The following is a 15,197-nucleotide window of genomic DNA, read 5'->3' as shown; positions in this document are numbered from 1 at the left end:
GCTGTGGAGACTTTTTGTCGTTTTGGATAAGAGATACTGTGAAACTGGAAAGTCCAACTACCAAAACGTTTTTAAAGGTGTTTGTAATTTTGGCATGATAACGTGCAGAAAATTTAACGATGGCTACCTGGCTACCCAATTATTGATGATAGTCTAAAGTCACATACACCAGCTTCTCCGGAGTACCGCAGGGGTCAGTTCTCGGGCCTCTGTTTTTTGTTCTCTACGCCCGTGACATTTCGAAAAAAGCGGTCCCCTTACAAAGTTGCGTCCCTGCAATTTGCAGACGATATCTCAATTAGATCTAGCGGCATGAGCACGGATGAGGTGTCCCAAAATCTCTCAAGTGCTGTCCAGCACCTCGCCGATTGGCTTAGGAACCGTGGTCTTATCTTGAATGAAACGAAGACACAGAACATGTTGATATCGCCAGTACGATCTCAAACATTTGACTTGCATGTGCAATGTAATGGACTGCCTCTGCCAACTGTTTGCTCTGTGAAATATTTAGGTCTCCACCTTGATGCGGACATGAGCTGGAACACCATGGTCGACCACGTCGCAAGGGGCGTCGCGTCAAAAGTTGGCGTGCTCAGACGATACGCTACATTCCTGCCTTTTCAATGTCGCATAGCCTATTTTCGTTCTTTCATTTGATCACACTTTATGTATGCCGCTTCTGCTTACTTACCATTTCTCACGGCGTATCCAAGTCGACAGCTTAATGGGCTCCTCAGGCGTGCTGTACGCACAGTCTGTAGGGTACCTCCGGGGACACCCACAAACAATATTCTTACACGCACCTTGCCAAACGTGTTACCTATGCTGGGACCATCTTATGGAACCTGCTCCCTGCTGTGGTCAGGCAAGAAAGAAAACGCAATCGCTTTTTAAAGTCAATGGCTCTTGCCTTTTTGCTTACCAGATAAATAAGCCTCTTTATCACATGGCACGTGATTGTTGCCCGTACTCCAGCGAATCAGCACCTTTCGCGCCGCGGGCAATAATATGCGATATTGCCCGGAAAAAAATAGTTTATCTGCCCGCAAAAAATAGTTTATTTCAGTGATCGCGTGACTACGACGACTGTAGACTGTACGACTCTACGACGAGTCGCTGTGTAGCATTGAGACGAAGATGGAATTCTTTTTGGAGATGGACATCCCGGCAATGGACATGGCCTCGGACGTCTGCCGTGTGGTGCTTGCAGGGATCATTTGTTCAGTCATGTTGGCAGCCTGACCGTCGGTAAGCGTGTGGATAAGATTCAGTTCTGCTCGAAGTGGTACTGTGATCACAAACAATTATTTGAAATAACACAAATTCAACTCAGCGTCGTGCGTTTTCAAATCCTCGCAAAGTCACTGCCTGTGTGTGGTCTTCATGTGCCACGCAAAACTCTTACCAGGCTCATCTGTCCTCTGCCTTCACCTTTGCTTGAACAACAAACACAACAATTCAGGAATGTTTTGCAATGAAAAATACAGCTATCTGGAGCTGAAAAAAAAGAAGAAAAATTGTCCTCAGAATTACACACCCGGGAGTCGTCAAATACTTGCACTTGTTGCAGTACTGTATTTGACAACTTCCTGATACACATGTAAGCATGAAGAAACTGTGGTAGCACTCTTAATTTTTCAACTGAAATTATGATTCTGCTGTATTTTATTGTCGTTGCCATGTCTATTGCTATGACGATGCGGTGCCGGCACTTTTTTTCTGTCTCCGTCTTTCAGTACTGTATACTCTCTGATGGCCTGTAGCAGACTTTTTGTTAGGGTGTAGGAGAAATATCTTCATTTTTCCTGTTTTGATAATGATAGCACATCAATATACATTGTGGTCATAATGTGTTGGCATTTGGGCTAATTTCAACAGCAGCCCAATGGTCTGCTCTGTGGGCCATGTGATAAATTTGTTATCGCATGGTTGCTGCGGGCCTTATGGCATATTATTGCCCTCGAGGTTAGCCCTCGGGGCTACGGCCCTCGGGCTAACCTCTCGGGGCAATAATATGCCATAAGGCCCTTGCAACCATGCGATAACATATACTTATAAATGCTGTATGCACTGCTCTTTCCGTTATTTTCTTCCTCTGAAAGTTACAACTCCTGTTTTGAGTTGTTTTTCTTCTCTCTTTTTTCTTTCCCTACTAGTTGCTGTTACACTCACTGATCCTTATGCACAGATATACAGCATTCCTTCACTAGTGGGACCATTGTTATTAGGCTAGGGTCTGTTTTGGACTTTCCACTCTAAATAAAGAATACAAACAAACAAACAAAGTCTAGAGTAACGTTCCAGGACAGTTAGGCTGAAAGGTTCACACGGAGATGAAGGCGTCGCTGACGTAAATTGCCGAAAGGTTTTTGCCAGGAAGGTTGTAAGTTGGTCGCGCCTCATGTCAAATGCTTTGACTTTCTCCACAGCACAACAGCTGCTATGCTTGTCATCTGCTGCCTCTGGATGATTTCTACTTCACCACCAACGCAGTAAGAATACACGATCGTTGCGATGTCGTTTGAGTACCGTCGGCGAAATCACCTCGAACTTGTTTTTAGCCGTGGGATGCCCATTCAATTTAGCTGTGTGGTCACTGCTCATGCATGTAAGTGTACTATCACGTCGAACGTGCACCCTTTTTCAACATCACTGGTAGATTCACTGAGTATCTGCACATGCATCACTAGCTCTACACTACTGTGTACACGCAGAGTCTACACGACCCTTGCACGTACAGTACTGACTGTCTCAGCATTCCTTGCATGCATCAGTTTGCTGACCCCCTCGATGTTTCTCCAAGCGCTGCTGCTTGTTCCACGAAGTCATTCTCACCCCAGCTAAGGTAAAACAATGATCAGTTTTTGAGTGAATGACTATACTAGTAAGCATGAGAAATGTGCAGATTGCAATGACTGACTGATCTTAGCGAGTCGAAAGTACTATCGCAGGGACATCAGCGAAGACATCGCATCTAGTTCAAAATTTTCAGTTTCCAACAACAGAAAATAGAACTTTGCTGTCACTCTATGCTGATGACTATCGTCTATGTCCGATTTCTTAACTGTGGTGCAACTGTTGGTGATTATATACCCCGTTTTATTTCAAAAGTCAAACTGCGACAATTTCGATGACGCTTAGGAGGTAATTAACGTGATGTGACCTTTTCTCATTTTTTTTTCTAAAACAAAGCCAAGTTCGCGTACATCTGCGCAATTAACGCATCCAGTCCAGAAGACATTTCACATGAGGTTGAAGTAGAATAGTTCGCCTCTTTCTCCACAAGTATTATTTTGATACCATAGTGCACGACTATTTATTGCTTCGAGTTATAGATTTGAATTTGTACGTCGTGTTCTTCGTTTGAGACTTTGCTTACCGTTCTGTTCTTCTATCAATACTCTGCATTCTCCGCGCCTGGTCTGTTCCTTTCTTCTCTTGCTATTATCATGTTTCCTTTCTTCTCTGACTCACACTGACTGTCAATTTGTCTAGTTTCAAATTGTTTCATCGTCTGCCAGATCGCAGAGATCGTTCCTGCATTGTAGTTCACGGTTACTTTTTGTAAACATATTTGCGTAGGCATTTTCACGAGTTTTGTTGACGTCATGCGCTATCAGCTAAGCGTCATTATTGCGAGCATGCACATTGCTTTTGCCTTCTGCCTTATTTGCATGCCACGCTTGCTGCACAGGTTAGCGTCCCCACGCTTGCTGGCCGAAGCCCCATTGACCGCGCCGCGTGCGTACTCGCACACGTCAGCCGGGCTTCTCCACGTCGCCTTGCATCGCCCCCGCCGGTTCCGTGGAGTTCCAGTTTAATTTCTCCTTGTTGATTAGCTCTCCCAAGATTGAGTTGTTGGTTTTCTATATCCTTACCTAACTAATTCATTTCCAAGTATCAGTCCTTTTATGTACACTACTGTCAGAGTCCGTTGTTGTGAGTGCTGTGTGCATGTGCGGAGTAGTAGTGGTGAATAATTGTTGTGCGTGCGTTACACAAGAAGGTATCGGGCGTTTTTCTTCCCTTTCTCTCCAGGATTATACAGGGAATGGCTGAAATGAAACATACTACAACATATAGGGTAAATGTCCTGAGATACAACTCTCTTGACAGGGTTGAGTTTTCAGAAGGAGATATAACAACAACAACAGTGTATTGAAGAAATTATGTAGCATTATTCACACATTGATGAGGAATAGCATCAAACAATTGTACAGACAACAAATTTGCTTTCTGGAAACAAGGCTCAGGATAAAACATAAGTTTGTACAACGCTTCTAACACAGCCGAATGCAATGGACCTCTACCACGTGACAGTACTCCGGACAATTAGCATGCGTGGACAGATGGCTTTTGATAGATGAAGTACCACTCTGGGCTCCTTTCTTTGTTGTCCCCTCCCGTGTCCTGTCATCTATCCTCTGCGTGACATCACAGTACCCATCTCATGGCCTGGTGACGCTCATTGTCCCCTCAGCTGCATCTCCTCCAGTATTGTTTTTCATGGAGCTTCTCACTCTAGCTTCTCTAGTCTCAAAGTTCTGGTTTAATCACGCGGTCTTCCGCGTTGTCTAACATGCACTTTTGTTATCACTTATATTGTAATTCGGTCCTTTCCAGTACGTCTTCACACTTGGCTTAGTGTTGGAACGTTCTCCATTTGTTAGTGTTTGTCTTCGTTTAACATGTATATTACTCCGTATGTCGTAATTGGACACTGCTCGATTATTCTTAACTTGTGCGTTTCACTATTTGTAACGTGGCTCCTCTGCTTCAGTTTTCGTTCTATCTCTCTGGCAGGGGCAGCCACCACCTGTCTGGTGGGTGCCAGCATCCTCCGGCAGTTGCGCTGGGACTCTACGATACATTCTTGTTCTTCGATAATTAGAAATCTGCATTTCTAGTTCTTCGCTGTTTGAATTATTATTTATTTGTGCTGTTTCTTGCGGCACTCGCTTTTGTGTAGATTTGACCTTTTTTGCATGTCCGCGTGAGTACAGATGACATCATGCATTAATTTCGGTCACATGTTTTGCTTTGCGCGTGTCGTTCAAGATGATTGAACTGTGCCCGCTGGCCGATTTTCTTTGCTTGCTGTTTTCTTTGCCAATCAAGCGAGGGGACGCTACGGTGTCATCCTCCTTGGCTGTGTGTCCGGTACGGGGCCGGGTACGTGCGTCCCCAGCTCTCCGTTCTTTGTTCTTTTTGAGTTAGATTCTTCTATGGTGTTTTGAAAACATGTTTGGTAATACAGTCTTCTAAATAGATCGATGCCTCCAATGGTTGTGTCTAATGTCAGTGTGGGTTTGCGAGGGAACCGGTGAAACATTTGGTCCTTCGAGCCGGATCCGACAGGTTTCGACTGGTAGTGTCAGCGATGGTAATTGCGTTTCCGCCACCACCAGAGTTTGTGACTAGTAGTTTTACGCCACGCCATTATGGTACGAGCGTGGGTGAAACTCCTGTTGAGGAACTTGAGGACCGCTGGAAAGAATTGATTCGTCGCAGAACAAACCTTCGTAGACGCCGCACTCGGATTAGTAACCGCTTGCGAACACTGATTGCTTGCTCGTCGCCGTCTCGCCGATATTTGCAGCCTGATGTCCGTGAATTGGAATTTGTACGGTCAGAGCTGAATTTGGTTTTAGAAATTATGCGCAGTATGTTGGAATCCCAAGAGAGTGAACAACTGCTGAATGAGTTGGACGAGTGGGAGGCGAAGTTTGATAAGGAGAGTGGTGTGACGGCTGCTGCTGAGGCGATTTTGGATTCGCCTGTTGAGTCTGTTTCTGGCCAAGTGCCATCAGGCCAACAATCAGTAGTCCCAGAACAGGTTACCCCTGTGCCACCATTTACACCACCGCACATGCGGCCTTTGCCACCGATCCCAGCACCACACACACGGCCGACACCACCACCGAAGCCACGAAGTCTGAGCAGCAGAGCAACGTCAGTTGGCTATAGTGCTCCAATGAGTAGACTTTCTGAGTGGTCTCCTCATTCGGAACCTGCTGTGGAGCCTCATGTGCATGATTAGCTTGTCAGTATGCAACGGCCGCATGGGGTCAGTGCTTTACACCACTTGAAGCCGCTGGAGCTGCCCAAGTTTAGCAGAAACGCGCAACAGTTTGTGTGATGGAGTCAATCGTTCAAGCGGCTAGTGGATGAGGATCGCTACGTATCCGACGATTATAAGCTGGCTAGGCTAAAGGAGGCGCTCCAAGGAAGCTCGGCTGAGGACATTGTGGCCCAGATGTTTGACGGGCCAGGCGCATACGCTACTGCTTGGGCAGAACTTGACCAGTGGTATGGGGGAGAAGACCGCCACCTGGCACTACAGGAGAAGGCAATCCTGAACCATCCCAGAATCGCAGACCGTGATTCAGAAGCCCTGCGGAAATTTGCTGTCAAGCTCAGAAATGTACTCATGAACCTGGACTTGGCTGGAGAGACCCCTGGTAGGGAGCTATTTCTAAGTGCGCTGGAGAAGCTACCCAGAAGCGTAGTTATACGATTTTACGAACCACATCCAGACAGCAAATGCAACGCAACCACATTGTCGTTCTGGCTGGTAAAACTGGTCCAGAACGCGAGATGATGACATCTTTGTGACAGTCGGCACAGAGAAGTTGAACAAGACACCTCCTGCGGTCCTGCCAAAGCCTAGGTCATCTGCTGTGTATGCTGTGGAGTTCAGTACTCAGCAGTGTGCCAAGTTAAGCAAGAGCTATGCCACAGCAGAGTGTCCGGAATTCAGGGCGCTGACAACCAAGCGCCGCTGGGACCTGGCCAAGCGTGCCAAGCTGTGTAGCTGTTGTTTGGAGCATGGACACTGGGCGCATGAGTGCCAGAAGCTGGAACGTTCCCACTGTGGAGAGAGGCACCACTCACTTCGGCACTACAGCAAGTCAGTGCAGCCACAACAAGCTGCAGCGCAGAATCCCGCTTCGATGCGGTCAGCAGCTCCGGCACCTCGGCAGGAAAGTTCTCACCATGCTAGTGTCAGCGTGCCACAGACGACCGCTTTCGCTACCGTGCCAGTGAAGATTATTGGCCCAACTGGCAAGTCGGCAATCTGTACGGCCATGCTGGACTCAGGCTCGACTGTAAACTTCATACGGGAGGATGTAGCCCATGAGTTGGACATGGCAGGTGAAGTTCACATGTTGAACACATCCACGTTTGTTGCACAGCAGACTTCCAGCTATCGGGAACTGGTCAAGGTGCAGATGGAATCCATTGATGGAACAGTGTCATACCCGCTCAAGGATGCGTATATGACCGTGTGACCAAGAAGACGCAGGTCGTCGACTGGAGCCGGTACAAGTCCAGCTATGAGCATCTGAAGTTCATAGACTTTCCCGAAATCTCCAGCACCATGGTCGACCTCCTGATCAGTCTGGACGTCATTGATGCCCACGCATCACTCGCGGAGTACAGAAGCAGCAGCGGTGGACCAATTGCCCGCAAGACGCCACTGGGATGGGTGTGTATGGCCCAACGCCCAGTGCACCCAGTGATGACGAGTTGTCCGTCAACTATGTGCATGCTTTATACGGCGAATGCAGCATAGACAGCCTGGTCCAGAATTTCTGGAATCTGGAGGCAGTCGGTATGAAGCACGAAGGCACCTACATCACCTCTGCAGAGAAGCTGGCTGAGGAGATCGTTGCGAAATCCATCAGCTTCCATGATCAGCGAGTCACCATGGCAGTCCCATGGATCCACAGCAACGGCGAGCCTAGTGTCACCGATAATCGCGCCATGGCAGACCATCGCGTGTGAGCGGCACTACAGCTCAACGACAGCGCTACGGGTAGATGTGGAATACAGTCTGAAGTAGCTACGGGTAAATGTGGAGTGCTATGTGCAGTAAACGCAGGCGGCCACGCGCTGAGAGAGCGTTACGTGCGTGTTAACTACAGTTAACACGCGCTGAGAGATCGTTAGGTGCGTGTTAACTACAGTTAATACTACGCCTCAACTGAGATTTTTAAAACTTATTGGTTGTGATTCGGCTGGAAACCCTCTAGAGGTTACCCTGCGTACGTGCCTGGAAGGTGGAGAAGATGATGTCACCATCAACCATTGTGATCAGACATGCCAATGATGCAGAGTAAGTGGTCAACATTGACCTTATGAAGCTAGACTCAGCTCCTGTATTACCAGACACTGCGGATGTCCACAGCGCTCAGCCGAGCCCTGCCGAGAGTGACAATGAGAGTGACACTAGTGATAGTGGAGCCTGGGGCCTGAAATTTGACGGCCGAGGCAGTGACTCAGTACCAATGCGATATTGTTCTGGAGTATTGGCGTCTGGAGGGAGAGTTGTAATAGATCGACTAAGTAACTGTCGACGCCACCTCATCTATCTATCTCTCTCTCTCTCTCTCTCTATCTATCTATCTCTATCTCTCTGTCTATTCCTTTCTTTATATCAAGCACATTTACTGTTGATCACTACGTACCAATTATTGTTAGGCTTTGTATTATTAATTCGCGCTGTGGTCGTGACGTTCTTCCTTTTTCCAGTATTATTGTGCGTGCACATGATGATGTAGGTCGCCATTGTGTCCGTGTCATGTTGGTTCGCAAGCCTTTATCCTTTTTCTCTAGCTCTTTTAGTTTTATATATAGAGGCCGAGTTTTCCGCATCCGTAAGAACGCCACCACCCTTCAAGGATCAAGGCGCAGATGCAGCTGCAGTTCTATTTCTTCTTGTGCAAAACCAAGTAACTAGCCCAATGTCGAGTGGGCAGTGAGTGTTGCATGTTGGCCAGTGTAGACAGGGTAGTTGACAACAACACCAACCATAATGACATTGCTCTTGTATGTGCATGACTGCTTACTTTCACTTTCTTTTTTGTGGTGCCATACATGCAACGTCAACATATTTATTTGCTTCTAGACCAGGCAGGCACAGTGGGTTGGTCAAAGACCATGATTGAGATACGAGAGGTACCTGGTTCAAGTCCTGCCTGGGAGCGGTTTTTCCAGCTGTGCTGCTACCCACAGTCAACTGGGAACTTGTGGCCAGGCACAAGGGGTACATGGATGCAGCTAATAGGGTCGCACTTGTGCCAGTGGTTGTGAGACTTATCCACTCACCCCCACCGTTAGGCGCTGCATCTGCCGCTAGGATTTATCGGGTGTTAGCGGCCGTCGTGAGTTCCCTTCGGGAACAGATACGGTAATTTACTTCTTTTTTTCATGCTAGGTTTTACACTCCATTTCTCTAATACTATCGTCTTCCATACGGTAGATTGGGAAGTTTAGCTCTGCTCTTTCTAACCGGCATTGGCTACACTTGTTCCTGCTCATTACAAGTCAGCTATGGCTCCTCATTAGCCAGCTGCTGTCCATTGCTTGGTATTTGACTTCACAACTATTGTAAGTGTATTGCGGGTATTCGCGAGCTAGTTCCAGGCATCAGTGTGGCGTTGCATTCAAGCTTGTTGAACATTTGCATGGCAATACAAGTTACTCAAAGCAGCACACTATTTCCCCAAAAGGTCGTGTTTGTCTGTGATAAGCTCGAAGGCATTAGGGATAGGGTAAGAACTTACTACCTCCGCTAAACTTCGTTGCGTTTTTAGTGTTCTTGTCATGATATTTCTGTCGGCATTAGACATACATGTCAGTGATCTATCCCCTACGTAGGGTAGCCGAGTTGTCGTCCATTGTTCTGACAGGCTTTTGAACCTCCAAAAAGCGTGGAGTCCTTTAAAAAAATCGGCGAAGCAGAACCGTTTCTCGACAGGATGTCACCAGAACACAACCCCAGGCGTGCGCGCATGACACCAAAGTACGAAAGTGAGAAACAGTTTGAAATACCGCTGGCTCGAAGAAGTATCCAGGAGCCGGCCAGCGCTCAGGCACTGCTGTACTAGCACGAGTCGATGGTGCGCATCCGCACACAACCAAAATCAATGCACTTTTGTATGCAGCGCAGGGGAAATCAAAAATGTTCGACATTCATGTTGTCATGCAGTCGGCGCAAAATCCTGATCTCAACCTCGACGACTTGGCGCTCTTCCACAGCCTGTAGACAGCCGTGTCACTCGTGGTGAAGGAAACCTAAAAGGAGCTTCTGCAGGGTGTGGAAACGTTCTGGCTGGAATACACCCCTACGAAGATGGGGAGAGTGTGTTGGGGTCTGTATGGCTCCTTCCATGGCGTTCCGGAGAGTGGCCACAACTACCAGCGCCACCGTGGAGGTCGTCAAGCTCACAGTTCGAGCGAAGAACTTGGCGATCTCCACGGTTAAATCATGTCTTGGCAATTTGTAAATGCTGTGGTACAAAAGCTGGCAGCGCTGGAGGTGAAAGTCAGTGAGGATCTGGACTCGATGTCATCAGTGAGTGTAAGTCGTCATCAAAGAGTGAAGCTGGACGGCTTTGAAATGAGCTGTGTGTCATCTGTAATTATATATCTTTCATATGCTGATTTTTTTCCACTTTGCAAAGCGTGTTCGTAGCCATGGAATGATTTGGACTGAACTGTAAAAACGCAACGAAGTTTTGCTTAACGGAGGAAGTATTATAAAAGAAGCCTCCAAAATACGCCCAATCCTCTGCTGCCAACGGCAGGCAATTCAAAAGCCAAGCACGGATGCCTGGAATGAACAAAAAACTGGTGCAACATTGGCATACCCGAGTGTTCTCCCCATGTGGGTTGGTAGATTGGTTTTCTTCAGGACAAGAAAGGACGCCACTGGAAATTGAACCAACCAAGTTTGGCTGAGACTTCTTCATGCAGATTTACACAAACCACCATTATTGTACGGGTTACGCACAAAGACATGACTGATTGTGCTGTTCAACTATCTTACCTGCCACTGGAAGTGTAACATTATGCAGGTGTACAAAGTGCCAAAGAATTCCAATCTAGTAGCCGGTTGCTTTACAGAACCATAATTGTGTTCAGTGCGATTTCACATGAAAACATACACCAAATCTCATCAAGACACTGGACTTATAAGTATTTTTGAGGTGACCCAAGGAACTCAATAGTGTTGTCTAGGCTGTGTTGGCTGTCGACGCGGATTTCATCAGCACAGAGTCTGGCTGGTTGGGTGACCTGGAGCCGGTTATCGGTGACGTCCTCAACGGATGGGCTCTGAAGGTAAACCCGGATAAAACAGAAATTACCGTTCTGGGCCGATCCCTGGACAGGGTGGCGGAACAGTGGCGCACCACCAAGAAGCTCGGCTCACTCCTCGGGGATAGCAAGGATGTCTCTCGGAGGAAACAACTAGCCGCTGCAGCGTGTCGATTGCTCTGGTCGCTATGGAGCCGGCGCAGTACCGTTGGAGAAGAATTGAGGCTTCGTCTCTACAATGCGTTTGTACTACCAGTGCTAGTATACAACGCCGGCACATGGGGACTCATGGCAGCTGCCGAGGGTGGACTCGACGCATTCCACCGCGGGCAGCTCCGTTCACTGATCGGCTTTGTCTGGCCGCAGAAGATCGCAACAACAGCACTCTACGACAGGTGCAAGGCAGAGCCGATCAGCCGCATCATCACCAGAGCTCGGTGGAGGCTATTTGGCCATATCCTTCGACTTCCCAGTGATGCCCCCGCCGTCCTAAGCATGGTCAGCTACTTTCAATGTGATGACCACAAGTGGAGAGGCCGCCCTCGCATCACCCTGCCGGTGAAGCTCGACGACGACCTCCACGGAGCTGCGTGCGGGCGATTGCAGAGCCTGGAAGATCTGGAGCGCCTATCAGACGTAGCTGCAGTTCGAAGCAAATGGAGGCAGCTACTGGATATGATCCGCAAGTAGAGGTTGCGGCGATGAAACCGCGCCGTCACCTTTTTCCCAGATCACGGAAATATCGCTCAATACACTTTAAACATTCTATACACAAAGGATTTACAGCTACGTTTGTGCTTGTTGTCTTTATGTCTCCTATATCAGCTGTTTCTCTTACCATGTCCAGCATAAGCGAACGTGTGGACTGTATTTGTGCATGGGCGACTTGCACTTGCACTGTTGACACTGCCGCGGGAATGCATATAATAATAATAATAATAATAAATAATAATAATTCCCAACTCATCACAACCACGCGCTCTTCAGCCGAACCATACAGACACCAGCAAGGACACTTCCGTTGAGAGATAATAATTATTGGGAGCGAAACAGCTGTCTAGAGGCGTGGAGCAATAATTATTATCTCTCAACGGAAGTGTCCTTGCTGGTGTCTGTATGGTTCGGCTGAAGAGCGCGTGGTTGTGATGAGTTGGGAATGCAATGAATTGAAAATATGGCCGAAAGCTCTGTCGCAATATTTAGTTCTGAAATAATAATAATAATAATAATAATAATAATAATAATAATAATAATATCCAGACCAATGACATTCTGGCCCATGAACAAACTGGCTGTACTCGTAACCGAGGAGGCTGCACTGACCAGCTGCTGATCAATGCTATGATTACCCAGGATGCTAGGCGTCATCACCGCACCTTGGCAATGGCTTGGTTGGATTTTAGGAAAGCGTTCGACAGCCTATCGCAGGAGTGGCTAGTCGAAGTCACACGTCTGTACAAATTCCACCCCAAGATCACTTCGCTCTTGTCTGTGCTCTCATCGCAGTGGCGTACCCGGCTGCGCTTGGGAGCTGACATGAGTGAGGCAATACCGATCCGGCGAGGCATTTTCCAAGGTGACTCGTTATCCCCTCTGCTCTTCTGTCTTGGATTGAATCCAATATCAGGTGAACTCAGCAGAAGTGGCTTTGGATATGCGTGCGGACTTCAGCGGACAACAACCGTATCCCACTTATGGTACATGGATGATGTGAAGCTGATGGCCGCAACCAGTAAGCAGCTTAACTCAATGATCAACATAGTATCGTGCGTTGGGAAATCCATTGGAATGGAGCTTTCTCCAGCAAAGTGTGCTAAGCTTGTGTGCCCACATGGTGCTGTTGATCCAGATCAGCCAGCAACTGTCACAGTAGATCAAGCCTCCAGCATTGCCTCCTTGGCGGATGGCTCCGTGTATGCCTACCTTGGCATAAGGGAGTGTTTTGGCATGGCGGAACAGTCTGTTAAGGTGGCCACCACCAAAGAGTTCAGGAGGCGATTGCGGCTGGTGACCCACACATCTCTCAACGCCTGCAACCTCTCTCGTGCTATTAACTCTTATGTCATCCCAGTGCTGTCGTATGGCTTGTGTATTGTGCCATGGACGAAGGATGCTATTGCAACCTTCGACAGGAATGTCCGAAGTGCGCTCCGCGCAGTGGGAGCACACCACCCACGATCTTCCACCATCCGCTTTCACCTGCCGAGATCTGAGGGCGGCCGAGGGATTCTATCGGTTGAGCACCTGCTGGAGAGGAAATACATCCGCCTGTCTAGGTATCTCCAGGCGCACTCTGACCTGCCGCTGATTGCTGCGCTGCATGCTCATCATGAAAATCTTCCGCCTACAAAGTCGATCATCTCCCGGGCGGCCACGGCAATGGAGCACTTCAACATCCTGGACATCGGAGGTGCAACAACTGACGTTGTTAAGTCTGCTATCAGAACCTCCACCCAAGCTTCTCTGCGGCAGAAGCCCCTGCATGGTCGCTATTGGCAGAGGAGTCGCGGTGTATTGGACATGCCTCTCTCATTCAACTTCTTAAAGTCTCCAACATTGCGTCCATCCACTGAGTCATCCGTATTTGCTGCTCAGGATCAGGTGGTTAATACCAGGAACTACCAAAGATCGGTTATTGGCGACACTTCCGTGGTGGACGTGTGCCGTTTGTGTGGAGGTCCGGGGGAGACTGTTGACCATATTTTGGCATGCTGCCCCGTGTTGGCACGGACGGCATACATTACTCGCCATAATCGTCTTGCCGCTATAGTCCACCGGGCACTCTGTCATCGCTACAGACTGGTATCTCCTGCTCCCCCTGGCCACTTGCCACACTACGTCGAGGATAGTGAAGGCCGTAAGTTAATGTGGGAAATGCCAATCCCTACAGATAGGATGGTTGGAGCAAATCGGCCGGATCTTGTGTGGGACGATGGCAAGTCAGTCCAACTTATTGATGTCAGTGTGCCACTGGATCATAGAGTAACACTAAAACATGCTGAAAAGAGAGCGAAGTACTTGCCCCTCGCAGTGGAAATTGGGCAGATTTGGCAGCGAGAGGCAGTGTCCGTAGTGCCCATCATAGTTGGTGCTCTTGGTGGCCTGACGAAGGAAGCGGCTACCTCAATTAAGCAGCTATGTGGAGAAGAGCGGCACCTTCATGAACTGCAGCAGGCTGCTATCCTTGGCTCGATGGCCATTCTAAGATCTGTTTTGGGTGCAGCATAGGGCTCTTCGCTGTCCCTGGTGGGCTTTTTATGCTTTGTATGTTATTGTATTCGTTTTAGTTTGTAATTGAAACACTGTGGTATATCTGTGGGTATTCGTATTTGATCTTTCTGTGGGTGCGCACTGGAGGTTGTGCCCAGTGATGAGCTTTGCCGGCCTGAATTTTTCGCCAACTTCTGATGCTCCCCTTTCTGCAATACCTGTTGCCATGATACCTCTGAGCTTTAATGCCTGTGATGGTACATGCGCCTTTCTCCCTTCCTCTCTCTCTCTACCTTACTTTTTTCCATATAGTATTCCGTGCTGCTTACCTTTGGCTATGATAAGTCCGGTGAGTTAGTGTAATACCTCCAATTTTTATTTTTATTTTCAATTTGGAGTGGAATAAAGACTCATAATAATAATAATAATAGGCTGTTGAAGATAGTGAAAACTATTGTTCTACTTGGAAAATGTTTTCCAATTGTGCATGTATTATTGTGCGTACAACAGATGAACATGAGACCTGATACACATGCACTATGTACACCCATATAATCTGATTTTTGTGTTCATACACTAACAAGAATGCACCAGGGATATCCTGACTTACATTATCCTTTGGTTCCAACGAATGTCCAGAATTAAGTAGATGTTCTGCTACGGAAACATGATGATTCGATGCTGCAAAGTGTAATGGTGTGCTACCACCCTGGAAGTAGTAATGTTAATGAATACAAACCACGTACACACAAACACACATAAACATACACAAATACACACATACACATGACGATTCACAAACACATAAAAATACGCATATGCATAAACACACACACACACACACATACGCATGCACACATAGACACACACACACACAAATACAC

At 47.7% G+C, this 15,197-nt stretch overlaps 2 protein-coding genes across 2 annotated transcripts; both read left to right on the top strand.

Annotated features, from left to right (window-relative positions):
* The first annotated feature begins 10,273 nt into the window (after positions 1-10,273).
* LOC135829123 (uncharacterized) lies at positions 10,274-11,793 on the top strand. Its single transcript, XM_065341530.1, has 2 exons — positions 10,274-10,366; positions 11,026-11,793. Exons 1-2 carry the CDS (start codon positions 10,274-10,276, stop codon positions 11,791-11,793), a joined length of 861 nt encoding a protein of 286 aa, XP_065197602.1.
* A 693-nt stretch (positions 11,794-12,486) lies between these two features.
* On the top strand, positions 12,487-14,331 carry LOC135829122 (uncharacterized). Its single transcript, XM_065341529.1, has one exon. The coding sequence runs from the start codon at positions 12,487-12,489 to the stop codon at positions 14,329-14,331; it is 1,845 nt and encodes a 614-aa protein (XP_065197601.1).
* The last annotated feature ends 866 nt before the right edge of the window (positions 14,332-15,197 follow it).

Source organism: Sycon ciliatum, chromosome 13 (assembly GCF_964019385.1).
Source record: "Sycon ciliatum chromosome 13, ocSycCili1.1, whole genome shotgun sequence".
Classification (NCBI taxonomy): Eukaryota; Metazoa; Porifera; class Calcarea; order Leucosolenida; family Sycettidae; genus Sycon; species Sycon ciliatum.
Note: the sequence above shows the minus strand (reverse complement) of the source record. Positions and strands in the feature narration are given on the sequence as shown.